We start from the raw sequence: 16,379 nt of genomic DNA on the forward strand, positions 1-16,379 counted from the left end.
TCATCACTACAGAAATTATTAATTAGCTGTGTACATATTTTATACCTAGCACATCTCTATTCAGGTACCTAGTGGATCTCTATTCAGGCACTTAGAACATCTCTATTCAGGCATCTAGTGCATCTCTGTTCGGGCACCTAGCATATCTCTGTTCGGGCACCTAGCACATCTCTATTCAGGCACCTAGCGGATCTCTATTCAGGCACTTACAACATCTCTATTCGGGCACCTAGCATATCTCTATATAGGTTAGCCCACAAAGCTTCATGGTTTTCACTAGCCTCTCCCACTTCCTCCATTCATTAAAACTTCATTAGTCCCATCTCAGCAGACATTGGAGCTTGGGACACTTTCTGATCTGGACATTTTGCCTGTTTTCTTATGGGCCTTTTTATTCTTTTAAAAAATACTGGCTTCACCACAGTAATCTCTTGAGTAGCAAAATCCCATTAAAATCCCATTTTAGGGGTGCCTGGGTGGCTCAGTGGTTTAAGCCGCTGCCTTCGGCTCAGGTCATGATCTCAGGGTCCTGGGATCGAGTCCTGCATCGGGCTCTCTGCTCGGCAGGGAGCCTGCTTCTCTCTCACTCTCTCTGCCTGCCTCTCTATCTACTTGTGATCTCTCTCTGTCAAATAAAGAAATAAAATTAAAAAAAAAAAATACTTAAAAAAAAAAAATCCCATTTTAAACGTAGTTACACTTTACAGTTTACAAAACACAATGACAGCATCATTCGAAGTAACATGCTGTCCTGCAAATGTGTTGTTGTCTCACTCAGTCCACAGAAGGTTGCGTGGGGCAGCGTCCTGTCTAGTTCACCATGCCGGCTAGAGCCTGCAAGTTTGAGCAGGCTGCCACACAAGGGCTTCCATCCTCATGAGCACCCTCATCATTCTCAGGCCAGCATCATTTCTTTTACACATCACAAGTTCTTGCAGTACTGTCCAGAGAGCACCATTTTATTCTAGCCCAGCCACCTCTCCCCTAACCAGAAATAGCACATCCCTGCTTCTCCCCTGTAGGTGCTGTGTCACTGGACCCGGCCCGGGGCTCATGCTGTGAGAGGCCCACGGGGTGGGACAGACCTGAGGATCCTAGGGGCCCTGTTCCCATCTCAGGGTCACAAAAGGACCAATGGAGATGGAACAGAATGCAGTTGGTGTTGCCTGCCCTCCTTAAGTTCTTCCTGCATTTTTTAAAAATTCAGACAGCATCGTTTATGCAGATTTGCATAAGTTAAACACACAAATGATCGAGGTTCCCTATTCCCTCAGTTAAAGAGGATGGTTTTCAGCCAGGTAGAAGCACGTAAGTCTTACGAATCTGGAGTCAGGCAGTGCAAAAGGTTCCTCTCTCCTAGAACCACCAAACAATGCTTAAAAATCTCTTGATTTGTTAGAGAGGCCTTCCTTCTCAAAACAGCCTTCGGTTGGGGCACCTGGGTGGCTCAGTCCATTAAGCATCTGCCTTCAGCTCAGTCCTGGGACTGAGCCCTGCAGCCGCTGCTCCCTGCTCAGTGGGGTGTCTGCTTCTCCCCCCACCCCCGCTCCTCCCCACCGCTCTTGATCTTTCTCTCTCAAATACATAAAATCTTTAAAAAATGCCGTCAAGTAAACCAGAACTCCTTGGGCATATTAGGTGCTCATGGAGTTTATTTGAATCAAATGATCACTTATAGAGGGAAGAGGGACAGAGCAGCTTAAAAACATTAAAAGTTTTTAAAAATTAAAAGTTAAAAAACTTTAAAAGTTTTTAAGTTCTGACTAAAACCAGAAACAAGGGTAAACTCTTAGTCATGGAGAAATATGATTAAAAAAATTATTTTGGAGTATTTATGAGATCATAACGTTAGTGGTGAAATGCCATTTAAAAATGTTTAATAGATCAAGAACAACCCCTTGTGTGTACTTAAACCCTCCAGTCCATATGTCCTATCTTTTTATTCTGCAGGAGCCGGAAATCTCTCAGGAATGGATTCTCCAAGTAGAAATTAAACTGCTTCTTTTCCATTTGTTGACATTTGGTTTTGGTTTCTCATTCCCTAGAATTTTAAGAAAATGGAGTAACATTCACCTGTGCTCTGAAGCACACTGAAGTCTCACGTTTGTAAAACACTAACTTTGAGGCTGCCAGGAGCGAGCTGTTTGTCCGCCACTCAAACCTTCCAGAGGAGTTGAGGCAGGGCAGGGTGAGGCGGGGGGTGGGGCTGCGTTCCCAGTGATAATGATTGATCAGCATTAACAGTGGACAGGATAAGATCAAGGTACTCCCTGTACTTCAGTAGTTTATGCAAGATCCCAGTGTTGCTTACTCGCACGGTGACAGCGACTGCACTGTGCATGTAATTACAGAGAGAGGACAGTGCTGGCTCGCAGACCCCTGCGGATGCGGACCCTCACCTTCCTCCCCGGAGTGGGTGTGAGCGAGGCGCTGGCTGGCTCTGCCGCTCCTTCAGCGTTCCTGAGCTTGCCAGTGGCTCCCACGTCGCAAACAACTTGGTCATTTTATGACCCCTTTGCTTGAAGATTCTAGTTCCTTCATTCCTTCATTCTTATCCTTATTTGTTTTGTACCCTGTTGGCCCTACATGCAATTCCGCTAACTCGCCAGGTGTTTAGCTGAGGAAACAACGGTCTGTTTTATTGCTACAGTAAAAAAAAAAAAGAAGGTCTATGTTGGATTTGAAGTTTGTAATCTAGTGACTTCTGGATGATTTAGGAGATGCTCAGGGGTCCGTTCCAGGCTACTTGGTTGTCACCTACACGCTGGCTTTGTCATAGAAGCCTAAGTGGGAGTGAAGGGTCCTGAGCTAGAGAGACTTGGCGCGACAGCGATGGGGGGCAGATGTGTGGCGGGAGTGGGGCCGTCGGATCTCACTGCCGGGGGCTGGCATTCGGAATTGGACAGTCATGGCCGTGGGCGCTCTCAACGCATGTCGGTGGGCGTCCTGCAGGCGGAAGAGCAGGTCTAGAGCTCGGGTGGGTGGAGCGTGGGACGGCCAGCAGGCAGCCTGGGAAGGGCGCCCGCCCTGTGCTAGGCGAGGGCATTGGATTTGATCCTGAAGGTGCATTCAGCCGTCCGTTCATTCAACAAGCAAGGCAGATTTGGGGCCGTTCTCCCAGAGTGGATGGCTGAGCTGGCTACCCCGGGAGCCCTGGGTGGGTTCATCGTACGTACACACACACGCACGCACGCCTCCAACGATGATAAAATGTGGTATCTGCCCGTGCTTAAATCCCCATAGCACAAAAGGGCATGGCCCTGTCTGTCCTGTGTAGACATGGTCATGGCTGTCTCTTCCTTGTGCATCCTACAGACACTCTGCGCGCACACTGTATATAGACACAAAGTAGTCTTCACTCTCTCTTCATTAACGACATATCCTGGAGCTGATTCCAGGTTATACTTGATCCTTGAACGACTCGGCGTTTGAACTGCATGGATGTGCTCATGTGCGGAGTTTGTTTCTGTAAATACAGTACAGGGCTGTAAATGTATTTCCCTTCCTTATGATTTCCTGGGTAGCCTTTCCTTATCTTCAGTTTATTGTAAGAATACAGTGTATGATAGGTATAAAATACAACATCTGTATTAGTCAACTGTGTTAGTGGGAAGGCTCCCAGAACTAGGCAGTTGGTGACATTTTGGAGTAGTTGGAGTGATACATGGATTTTCGTCTGGGGACAATGCTGCAGCCCCCCTCCCCAGCTGTTCAAGAGTCAGCTGTATGTCGCTGCGAGCTGCTGCATTCCTTTCTCTGAGGGGCGCAGCGCTGGACTGTATTGCACGTGCGTGGTGTAATGGGCTCCTTGCTGAAGGACCCGGACGTCGGGTCCAGTCTGTGCAGGGAGTGAGACACAGCTGCCCAGGCCCATGTGGGGTGTGTGTGTCTGACTCATGTCCAAGGGCAGTTTGGGAACCGATTCCTGGATGTGGAGGTGTTTGGTGACAGTGCGCGCACCTCCGGGGTTCTAGCTGCTGCTCTGTCGTCCACCTGGGAGCTTGTGCCAGTTTGCCCGCTCAGAGGAGTGTACGGGAAGGTTTATTTCACAGAGCCGTAGGCAGACTTCTGAGCTTTACAGATGTTCTCTGTAAAAAGACGAACAAAGTTGAGCACCATTTCCCGTATCTAGAAGCCCTGTTGAATTTCTTTTTCTGTGGCCCACAATTTTAGGTCCATCCCTAACTATTAAGTTGTTACTTGCTTTTTTTCTTCTTATTGGTTTATGAGAGCTCTTTATTTATTAAGTAAATTAGCTTCTTTCCTTTTGTAAGAGTTGTTAGTAGTTTTTCTCAGTTTCTTACCTTTTGATTTTGCTCATTCTGTGTCATTATTCAGAATTTTTCTTTTATTAGATTTGTATTTTAGATTTATGTTATAAGGAACTGAGCCAGGATGAGAAGAAAGACATGTTTCATGGATATTTTGGAGGTAGAATGGAAAGGCCATGAAATATCTTTGGAAGCTATAATAATGGGTGACTTTGTCTTTTTTTTTTTTTTAATGTTATGTTAGTCACCATACAGAACATCTTTAGTTTTTGATGTAGTGTTCCATGATTCATTGTTTCCATGTAACACCCAGTGCTCCGTGTAATCCATGCCCTCCTTAATACCCATTGCTGGGCTTTAGTAAGAACTGGATTTCAGATGCCACAAAGCAAACTTCAGGTTCCATCCATAACTAAGGGACAGGAGGGAAAAACCAGAATTTAAGGAAATTTAAAATTAAGAATATATTAAAAAAAAAAAAGAGCTTTCTGTTCCAGCCAATGTGACTGAATGCTATGTGTGTGTGTGTCCGCACGCGTGTGTGTTTTGTCTCAGGACTGAATTAGCCCTTCATCCCGCTGGCCGTGGTCCCCATCGAGGTCCCAGGGACTGGACACTGGTGGGTGAATCGTTATTGCTAGTGATGGTGAGCCTTGTCCTGTATTTTAGGAGGATTTACCCCTACAGGACAATTTAGAAGATATTATTTTCTTAACGTTTTGATTTAAATAATCTTTCGATTTAAGATGTTAATCCCTGGAGCCACGTGTGCCATATTTTTCCTTCACCCTCATCTTTTTCTTTCTCTGTTTATATTTTTTGGTAAAGGGACCATCTAGAAGCTGCCGGCCACGTATGTCTTCTGAAGGATGCCTGTGACCTGGAAAGCTCATCTGAAATTGCCCGCCTCATCAAGGCCGAGAACTTGGAGGCAGCACTGGCTCTTCATCTGTACAGAGGAGGCCGACTCCTGCGAGGTAAGCCTCTCTCTCTCCAAAGGTGAAACAATGGAAATTGTGGAAACTAGAAGCACTTACAGGGTCAAATAAAACAGACCTGAGTGCCGCCGGCAGGGGAGGTGCTCAGTGGGTTAAGCCGCTGCCTTTGGCTAAGGTCATGATTTCAGGGTCCTAGGATCAAGTCCCACGTTGGGCTCCCTGCTCGGCGGGGAGTCTGCTTCTCCCTCTTTCTGCTCATGCTCTCTCTCCCTTAAATAATTGAAATATTAAAAAACAAAACAAAACTGGGTTGAGCTCTCAGTTCATGCTATTTGCCCGGCTCAGACTTGGAGGGAGCACACTCGTCTTTTTTGCTTGGTCCTTCTTGGGGACTCACTTTCCAGAAGGATGTAATTCTGCCGAGTGAGGGTGGATGTGTGCTGAAACTACTGTGTTACATCCAGGGAGCTATGCTGGATGTCTCCGATGTACAGTTCAGAGTAGAATTTCCAGAAGTCAAACGTGCGCATTTTTTAGGAACATAGAATGGGCACGTATGAAACACTCGATGCCGCAGATTTACTAACGAGGGAAACACTGAGATCCTGCAGCCAGCTTAGAGAGCATGAGGAGCTGGGAGTTGAGTAGGTGACTTAATGGAGAATATTAAATTTGTTGCTTGGTTAGCTCCAGAGCAGGCTCACGTCCAATGGACAATGAAGGATGCTTTGGGGCTGTCTACCTTCCAGGTGCATTAGTCAGGGCTCTCAGAGAGATGAGCCCAGGAGCACATGTGCAGACACAGAGAGGAGGAGGTGGACTTAGATGTGATGACAGAGGCCCAGAAGTCTCCCGACCTGCCCTCCGCAAGCCAGAGAACCAGCAACCAACCAATACTGCCCTTCCATCTGGGTCTAAAGGTCTGAGAATTGGGGGGCTGCTGGTGTCAGTCGCTATGAGTCAGAAAGCCAGAGAGCCTGGACCTCGGATGTCCAAGCACAGGGGAAGATGGATGTCTCCGCTCAACCCAGAGAGTGAATTTCTCTTCCTGGCTTTTCTATTCCTCTGGGGCCTTGAGCAGACTACCGGGTGCCGCCCACTGGCCTCAGTGCGGGGACGGCCATCTTCCTTCTTCAGTTTGCCAGCTCAAATGCTAATCTCAGCCAGAAACACCCCCACAGACACACCCAAAGTGTTTTACCAGCTGCCTTGGCAGTCCCTAAGCTCAGACCTAGCGTTAACCATCACCAACGCACGGAAGTGATTTCCATCACTACTTGACCCCAAGCAGGTCCAACATGGTGCTTGCACTCAGAGCCCTGAGATCTTGCCATTTGTAACGATGTGGATGGAACTGGAGGGTATTATGCTCAGTGAAATAAATCAATCAGAAAGACAAACATACGATTTCACTCATATGTGGGATTTAAGAAACAAAACTGATGAACGTAGGGAAAGGAAAGGAGAAATAAACAAGATGAAAACAGGGGGGCAAACCACAGAGGCTCTTAATCATAGGAAACAAACTGCCAGTTGCTGGAGAGGAGGTGGGTGGGGGACGGGGTACGTGGGTGACGGCATGAAGGAGGACACGGGATGTAATGATGTTGTACGCAAGTGATGAATCACCCAGTTCTGCTCCCGGAATTAATGACACACTATATGTTAACTAAATTGAATTTAAATTAAAAAGCAAAACAAAACCCCTGAGTCCAGTGCTCTCGGGCCGAGCCAGCCAGATACCCAAAACTGCGAAGTATTTGATGCAACTTCACAGGTTATGAGCTCCTAATTAGTAGTAAATAGCAAAGTTGAACAGCAGTATCCTCTCTTAAGCACTTGGCTCATCAGTCCACGGGGGCCTTAAAACACGGCTCCCTCAGTCCCTGAGAGGCCGTGGGTGCAGTCCTCATTCTGACTTCAGCTACAACTGGGGGCTCTTTCTTCTCATCACTTCCGAGGCTGGTGTGATGGGGGCTAGCCCAGGGGCACCGAGCGACTGAAGACATCGCAGCGTCTTAGCTGAGCGAGGATGTTTCCCCAGACGCCAGTGGACTGATGGAGGGGCATCACATTTTGGGAGGCTGTCTGTCAGTTGAGGGCCAGAACGATCCAGGGCTGTCTTCACATGAGCATGGAGCTTCCGCCAGCAGCTTGGCCAGACTTCAGAAGTTTTCTCTCGTTGCTGAAGGTGACTTCCTGCCGCTCCACACCACTTCTGGCTTGGCCTCCCTTCCTGCTCTCCCTCCCGCCTCCTGCCGCCGACAGGGAGTGGGGGCCTCACCGGATGCTCGCTTCCTGTCTAGGCACACTGGGCAAGGTGCTGGTTTTAAAATGTAAGCTGCTGCATGCACACTTAAAAAAAACCTCCCCCCAGCACAGAGTGAACGTAACTAAATGATCAAAGACAAAAAGAAAACCTTTCTCCCACTTCTCGTTCTAACTGTCTAGTATCTTACCCCAGGGACAACTAGTGATCATTTGCTTGTGCATTCTCCTGGAAATGTATTACAGGGACTGTGCTAGTTATCTGTCTTAGTAACAAATTACCCCCCAAAGTGAATGGCTTGTAGCAATGCATTTACATGTAGTAGATTCCATGGGTCTGGAATTCAGAAACAGCCGTGCCAGGGATTCTGTCTCGGGCTGTCTGGTGAGGCTACAGTCAAGACCACGTACAATGAGCTCCAGCCGTGCTCTGGCCATAGCTGTGTCATCTGGAGGCCTGACTGGTCCCTCACCCCCAACCTGCTGTGGACGGGAGGCTCCGTTTTCTCCCCAGTGGGCCTCTGCTGAGGTTTCCGAGTGTCCTCAAGACATGGCAGCCGGCTTCTCCAAGAGAGAGCGCATCGGAAGCTGACTGGTCTTCGTGATCCGTCCTTGGTAGCCCTAGGTTCCAGGGCTTGTTCTGTTAACACAGATCAGCCCTTGGGGGTGTGGGAGGGGACCTCATCGAGCGGGACCATCAGGGGCTGGCCACCCTGTGAGGCCAGGCACATATTTGTACATATCTCCTCCCTGAAAATCAGCATGAGTGGGAGCAGGCTGTAGTCAGGGTCTTGCTTTGTACCACCCAGCGGTGCTTCTGGGACCAGTTTCTGCAGCAGCGCAAGTATAATCTACCTTATTCTGCCAAGGCTTGCGGAACCTTCCATGCGTGGGGGCACCATCATGTCACCAAGCTTCCATTAAGGAACACTGAAGCTGTCTTCCGTGATTTTCTCCCACAATCATGGCAGCAAATATCCCTGTACGGACATCTTAGCTTAGAAACCTAGGAGAATCTACCCGTGCCTCCATGCTTTTGCAGCCCTGCTTGAACCATCTGCACAAAATGTTTTCCATCCTTGGGGACGGTTTCCTCAAAGGATTACTCCCAAGAGCTCTTTTCCTCTGAACAGATACGACTTGGAATTCCGCTGCAGATGTCCTGGGACATAGAGTCTGCAATCGATCTCAAAATACAAAAAAAAAGCATAGAGGCCAAGATATAGTCCATCGTTTTAAAGTTCTTGGGAACCTTTACAAGGTTGTAACTGACCAATGGAAGTCTGTTCTGCACTCACTATGCTTCATACCCTGGGGCTAGTGATTCTGTTCACCATCGGGTATATTATTATCTATAAAACTGTGCATTTTTAATGTATTACACACATAACGTGGAGCGTACTTTATTTCCACAACTGTGTGACTCTATCTTTAAGTACACTTGAGCTACATATCTTAGCGATCTTTCCAATTCAGCAGACCTCCTTCTGCCTTATTTTTTTTCCTGGCTGTGCAGTATTCCACCAGAAGAATGCACCATGTTTATTAAAAGTCTGCCTTACTTTTGCTATTACAGGTAAAGCCACAGCAAGCATGATTACATTTTTTACTTCACTCTGTGGAGATATTTGGTGGATTAAATTCCTCAAATAACCTGTGGCCAGAGGACTGTGTATTTTTCATTTGGATTGACAGGGACAAATTGCCCTCCAGAAAGGTCATTCCAGTCCAAGCTCAACCAATAGACGGAAAGACCTGTTTCCTCTCGCTCCCGTCACATCACTGGGTTTTCTCCTTCAAAGTCCAGTTTTTCTCCATGTTACCATTTCTTGGCCTTTGCTTCAAATAAGTGGAGGAAAAGTACAAAGTCACTTAAGCTTTCTCTCCCAAGTACTAGCAGGGGGGCGCCCTCCCTAGAACCCATCGCACAAAGGAAACGAGTCTTCCTGCTTTGGTCGAACAGATGCTGGGACCTGAAGCAGCACCGCTGCTCGTGAACTTAGCCAGCTTCTGTTTGCGCGTTCATTCCCAGTTGTCATCTCCATGGTGGCACGTGTGTTCCTAAAGCTCATGTCTTTGCAAGCACACTCTCCCCGAGCCACAGACCGTGAGCAGCGCTACAGTCACCATCGGCAGGATGACCTCGTGACCCTCACCCCGTGCGTCCAGGGTCTCTTCCTCTCCATTCCCCGCGCTGGGCTGCCCTGTGCTGGCGGCCAGCTGGGCACGATTTCATGTTTCTAAATCTTCCACAGATTAAAGTATATAGCTCTTAAAGTTATGGTTTTTTTAACATTTACTTATTTGGGGAGAGAGAGCATGAGCAGGAGGGGCAGAGGGAGAGGGAGGATCTCAAGTCAACTCCGTGCTCAGCGCGGAGCCCAACATGGGGCTCGATCTCATGACCCTGAGCTCAAAACCAGAGCCGAAACTAAGAGTCGGACACGTAACTGACTGAGCCGCTCAGGTGCTCCTGGATTAAACCATATTTTAAAATGTAGAGCATTTAAGTGTGTGGTTTTTTTTAATTGTGGAAGCAGATCATTTGGAAACTTCTTAAAAGTACAAAGAAGGAAATACAGCCCCTTGAGTTTCATTACCCAGATGTGACCGCGTTTCCTTGTACATGTTTAGCTTTATTGATTTCATGGTTTTTTGTTTTTTTTTTTTTCAAAATTAAATTTATACAAAAAGATATACTGGTACAATATAAACTTGCAACTTCTTTTAAAGAAATACGAATTCATGCTTCCTGGGCTAAGCACTACGGATGCCATATCTGACATTCTCATCCTCCTCCCTGTGCAATTTGTGGATCGTGTCACAGTTTAGCAATCTATTTTACTACTGATACGTTAGGAGCGTTTCCCCCTCATTGAATGGTCTTCGACAGCGTGGTAGGAGCAGTCAGATCCTATTTCCACTGTCCTCCTCAGTTGGAAACAGTGTTATGGTGAGCAGGCGTCTGCAGGGCCCGTTTGTTTTAAATTTGATTTTCTAAGTGGGGCACGGCCCCCCTCCCCAGGGCATATCTCTGCATTTTTATAGTAGATACATGTTGCCAAATAGTAACTGGCCACACTTACATGTCTACGCACAGTAAATATATCTAAATAAAACCTTAATGGCATAGGCAAGTGGAAGTTTGCTTTTCTTTTTAAAACCAGTATTTACTGAGAGAATAATTAGGTAAAGTTGCAAAGAAGAATATTCAAGTTCTGAGAAAGAGCATATTAACAATATTAACATTTATTATAGCTATTTTGCAGGTACAATGCAAGTATTAAAAAATATGAATTTTTTAAAAGATTTTATTTATTTTTTGACAGAGATCACAAGGAGGCAGAGAGGCAGGCAGAGAGAGAATGGGGGAAGCAGGCTCCCTGCTGAGCAGAGAGCCTGATGTGGGGCTTGATCCCAGGACTCTGGGATCATGACCCCAGCCAAAGGCAGAGGCTTTAACCCAGTGAGCCACCCAGGCGCCCCAACAATATGAGTCTTAATGCTTTGTTTAATGGACGCATTGCATGTGTTCCTCCCCTTGGACATGTCTGTGAAAGACGTCCAACGTGTATACCCACTCGTCTTTCAAGTGCATGCAAAGAGAACTTCATAGCTTCCCTGTCTAAAATACAGCAGACGACCACTTGTATAGGGGGCTTCCTGGGCTCTCCTTCATCTGCCCTAAGTGACACACAAAGAAAACAGGCCCGGTGATCCAGCGTTGGCAGGAAGCTGGGTGAGAAGTGCTTCAATAAAGCTCTTTTTCAGTTTCTCGTTGAGAACCGGCTTCAGGCTGGAACCTGGTGAGGAAGCAGATGGTGTCAGGTGGCTGATTAAGGAGCCAGGTTCAGGAAACCGTGATGTTTTTTCTCAGCAGACTCCCAGGAATGACAAATTTTCAGTGGAGGCATTGATTGATGAATGAGGACCAGTCGCTTCGGCAGCTCCAAGTAAATGCACTTGACTACTTTTCAAGCTCAGTTTATTTCCACAAAGGCTTTTCAAAGATTTAACTTGGGAGCAAGCATTGTATCAGGAGCAAGGGGTACAAAATTAGTAAGTCATGGTGCCTGTTCTCAAGGATTTTCCAGGCTACAAATCAATCCTAAAGCCTTACGATACATGGCGTGGCATTGAAGTTGGGGGGATTTACTTCCAAGGGATCCGGTGAAGATGTCAGAGAGGAGGGTGTGCCCGAGTGGGGTTTTGAAGTGTCAGTAGGAGTGTCTAAACATTTTATATAGCAGAGGAATTCTAGAATTTTCCACTCGTAATTATGGATGCATTTTCATTAAGACTAACATGCGATTTATTTAAAGCTTTGTTTTCTCACCAATAGAATAAGTATTGAAGAAATAGGAAAGCAAATGAAGTATCCCACATTCCATCCCTCTGAGTGCTGATTTAATTCAGAGAGCTTCTGGATTTTATTTTAAACACTTTTGGGTGTAAAACACGGTGATATAGTATCACAGAGTCCATCCTGTGCTGGTAGGTCATATGTAGTGAGTCATTTAGCCCCATGAGTAAGTCAGCTAATTAGTATGATCTCCGTTTCACAGATGAGATGGCCGAGGTTCAGAGAAACCTGGTGTCCTGCTCAAAGTCCTGCATTTTCCAGGCGGAAAACCAGGATTCTGACCCAGGATGGTGTGATGTCAGAGTCTGGTGTTTTTTCTTCCTTGATTTGATGAATTTGAGCAGCTGCCACTTGGCCAGCAGCTCACGGTGCCCATCATTTTAATTATTGAATGCTCTCGTTTCTCAGTCTGTGATATTGGCTGTATATCTTTCTGGTGTCTGCTGTTCCGTCTTTGGAGATTCCACTGAAAAAAAGGCTCTTTCTGTGATTTTCCTTACCCTAATTTTCCTAAACTGGCAGTTTTTATGGGTTGGGGTGGGGATGCTGTATTAGTTTTCTTTTCTTTTTTTTTTTTTTTAAGATTTTATTTTTTATTTGTCAGAGAGAGAGAGAGAGGGAGAGAGGGATCACAGGCAGACAGAGAGGCAGGCAGAGTCAGAGGGAGAAGCAGGCTCCCCGCCAAGCAAGGAGCCCGATGTGGGACTCGATCCCAGGATACTGGGATCATGACCTGAGCCGAAGGCAGCTGCTTAACCAACTGAGCCACCCAGGCGTCCCTGTATTAGTTTTCTATTGCACGATTTACTGCAAACCCAGTGGTATAAAAGACACATGATTTGTCCTCTAGCTCTCAAGGTCAGAAAGCTGAAATGGGTCTCCTGGGGCTAAAAGCAAGATGTTGGCGGGACTGTTTTCTTGTGCAAATAAGGAAGCAAATCAGCTTCCTTATTTTCCACCTTCTGGAGGGACCCACTCCCTGATTCAGAGCCCCTCCCTCCCCAGAGCCCGCCATGGCCGGTCCAGTCCCCCCTCACATGGCAAAGCGGGGAGCTCCTCCTCTCCCTGCCTCCTCTGCATGTAACAACTGCATGATTACATTGCCCCACCTGGATGGTCCAGGATAATCTCTTCCATTTTAGGGTTAGCTGACCGGCACCCTCCATTCTACGTAGCCTAATTTACCTTTACCCTGAAATGTTCCTAGGATCCAGCAATTAGGAACAGACATCTTTGGGGGTCACTGTTCTTCCCTCCTCACGCCTCCCTCTGGCCCCCAAGATTCGTGTCGGTCCCACGTGCTAAAACTGTTCGCTCTCTCAACATCTCCCAATATCTACACCCATTACAGAAGGTGAATCATTTCTGCAGGGGTGCTTTTCTCCGTCTGCAGTTGTGGAAAAGGTCATTATCTGTCCATAGTTAGAAGCAGCCAACAACAGAACGTGTTACAGAGTAAAAAGTAACGTTCCCCTCCCATCCCAGATCTGTGGTCTTGTCGGTCCCTTGTCCAGAGGCAGCAACAACCAGGTTTTCTGTATGTTCTTACACTGAGTTTATACATATGTATAGAAACACACACACACACAACACGTGCATGTTTATATATATATATATGAGTGTCATCATTCATGATAAACATGAGCTAGCACTCATGTAATAGATTTTTTTCAGTCTTTTTATGTCCGTGTACACACACACACACACACACAACCCCGTAGGCTTCCGTTTTTTTTTTTTTTTTAAAGAAGGCTGGTCTTCAGTGGCATATCTGAGTTGTTTCCCATCTTTTGCTCTCCCTAGCTGCCTCGGTGTGTCTGGGGGTGCCACCATTGGACTTAGCGTCTAGGGGCTGAATTCTTAGCAGTCAGATTCCAGGGGAAGAGCCATCTCACCAGAGGAAAGAAAGACAGAATCTGCTCATTTGCACTGACGGGAATAGTTCTAAGGCAAATAAAAGGAAAGACGAGTACCCTTTGAGTGACCTCCTGAGTCCCAGGAGGGATGGCTCATTCCAGAAACCCAGTATGAAGGTCCCTCTTAGGTCTGGTTCAGTTGGTGGCTTGCCAGCCAGCATCTGGCCTTTGGTGTGGCTTCTGCTCAGCACATCATTTAGCTCGCTCTGTGCATGCCTGATGCCTTGCTCGTTGGAGCTCAACAGACGTCCCGTGACTAAGCTTGTCACTGGCATAGGGCAGACTTGCTCCCTGGTGAATCCTCCCACATGTCACATGCACGGTGTGTGGCCCCCACAGCAGCTTTGCCGAGCCCTGCCCAAAGTCATTGTGCCAGGATGCCCGACGTCTCCTGTACGTCCTTGAGAGCACGGCACCTGCTCGTGGGGTCCCCAGCCGGCTGCACTGGGACTGCGCTCTTTCTGTCCTAAATGCCCATCTCCTGGGAGCAGTCAGCTTGGCTTTGACAGACGGTGGCTGCAATGTTTTTCATTTGTCAAAATGTAAAGCTAATTGATTCTAAAGGGTGCTGGCCCCGGTGGTCTGAGCTGATTAACCCCCACATCCTGGTGTGTATAACAGTGATGCCTGTTCCATCCCTCAGGTGAGCCAGACAAGAGGAAACAAACGCCCCAACATGGTCTGCCAAGTTCAGGGAATACCTTCTCGCGTCTGCTGTGGGATGGGATGGTGAGGGCTGTTTCCAAAGCCTCCCTCTGCTTCGTTAACTGTCATAATTTTGCAGGTTGTGGAATCCCATTTGGAATCATCTTTGGTGGAACTGATTTAAATGAAGATGTTAGCCACAGAGAAAAAAACGAAGTGATGGGAAGGGTCCTCGAAGAAGCCAGGTAATGCGGCTGAGAACCTCCCAGGGGTCAAGCATTTGGGCAGAGTTCGCTGAAACCAGACGATTCAGAAGGGCGCCGTTGGGAGGTTCCCGTCTTACCATAATAAACCCAAGCTCTCTTTTTTTTTTTTCATTTCACTTTTTTCTTTCATGTGCACATTTTAATTTCGCCACGAAGAGTCATGGTAAGCAAGTTACTGCACATGAATATTGTTCAATGATGGTTTGCATTGGGCCAACCTTCTTAGAAGGTTGGAATTATTAGAATTATTGCCATCAATGCAAATGACCAGATTCTGCCTTTTTTCTCTCTTTTTTCCTGCTGGGTCAAAGGTGCACACTGTAGTCCTCAGAACAGCACACACCGACTCTGGCCCCGTGAGCACACGCAGCAGGGAGGGGGTCACTGTGGGCATTTGGGGCAGGACAGTCATTCCTCATGGGGGCCATGCTGCACATCCCTGAGTCTGGCTGGACACTGCACGCTGGTGACACCTGCCAGCACCGCAGCTAGAGTCTAACACGTTTTTAGCTCCTGGGTGGGGGGGTTCTCCTAGTCCAGAATCCAGAGCCACGCTCCCCAATTCTCCTTGTCCGTGCACACTTAGTCATATCTGTATAGTGGTATGAGCTAGAAGGACAGATGGGAAAAAATCACCCCCATTCCTGCGTATCGCAAAGATGGTGATAATATCTAACACAGTAGTAACAGTATAGAAGTCTTCTATGTCTGTATGAAAGTTATTTTAAAAGGCTAAAGAAAACAAAACAAAACCCAGATAGTCACGGGGACCTAAAGCCAAGAGCTCTTCTGTTCATCAGTGAAGAGGCAACTGGCAGGCTTTCTGGGGTGATCCCGCAGAGAGTGCCACGCAGTCGGTCCCTGCCAGGCACCCCTGGTTTTCTGGGGCACAGAGCGAGTCCTACCCGAGTGTAAACCAAAGTTTACCGAGACCCCAGCCTTTCAACTCTTGTAAATCTTTGAATTATTATTAAAGAAAAAAAAAACAGGCAATCTTTTTTTTAATGTGGACAAACTGCTTTATTAATTCTTTAAAAACAACACTGCATTGATTCATGATTGGCGTGGAAAAGAGAAGCTGCGTGTAATGAATGTGTGCGGCCCGATGAGTGTGGAGACGAGTCTTCGTCGGTGAAACCATCATCGCGGTCTGTGCTGTAAACACCTCTATCCCCTCCAAATGATTCCTCCCACGCTCCGGTGGTTGTTATCCTGATGAGAGCACTTAACACGAAATCTGCCCTCTTTGCAGATTCGCAAGTGTAAGTTACAGCATCATGAGCTGTAGGCTCCAGGGGTCTCCAGGACTGACTCACCTTGTACAGGGAAACTTTGTGCCCTTTGCTGAACCCCTTCCTGTTCTCCCCCTCCCCGGCCCCTGGCAGCCACCGTCCCACTTCCTGCTTCTAGAAGTCGGACTATTTTGGATTGTCCTGTCAGGCGGATCGTGCAGGATTTGTCCTTCTGTGTCTGGCTCCCTGCGCTGGGCCTCCTGTCCTCCAGGTTCACCCACTGCTTGCGTGGCAGGATTGCCTCTTCCTTCAAGGCTCAGTAACCTTCCGGTGTGTGTGCTTACTACACTTTCGTATCCGTTTGTCTGTCCGTGGACACGTAGGTTGCTCCCATGCCCCCAGTAAAGGCCAGCCATGCAATGTCTGTGGCTCATCTCTAGCCCTCTCACAGTTGAGAAGCCGTGGTCAGGGAATCCAGAG

General features: G+C 47.3%; 1 protein-coding gene across 5 annotated transcripts in view; it reads left to right on the forward strand.

Moving 5' to 3' along the window:
* The window catches only part of GLT1D1 (glycosyltransferase 1 domain containing 1), a 97,003-nt gene that overhangs the window by 18,825 nt on the left and 61,799 nt on the right, over window positions 1-16,379 (forward strand). For all 5 annotated transcript variants that reach the window (XR_006821025.1, XM_046024606.1, XM_046024605.1 and 2 more), the window contains 2 exons: window positions 5,100-5,248; window positions 14,541-14,646. Coding sequence is in view for 4 of the 5 variants with exons in the window: in XM_046024606.1 (XP_045880562.1) it covers window positions 5,100-5,248; window positions 14,541-14,646 (255 nt within the window). In the remaining variant the exon portion in view is untranslated. The remainder of the gene's footprint in view (window positions 1-5,099; window positions 5,249-14,540; window positions 14,647-16,379) is intronic.

This window comes from Meles meles, chromosome 12, assembly GCF_922984935.1.
Source record: "Meles meles chromosome 12, mMelMel3.1 paternal haplotype, whole genome shotgun sequence".
Taxonomy (NCBI): Eukaryota; Metazoa; Chordata; class Mammalia; order Carnivora; family Mustelidae; genus Meles; species Meles meles.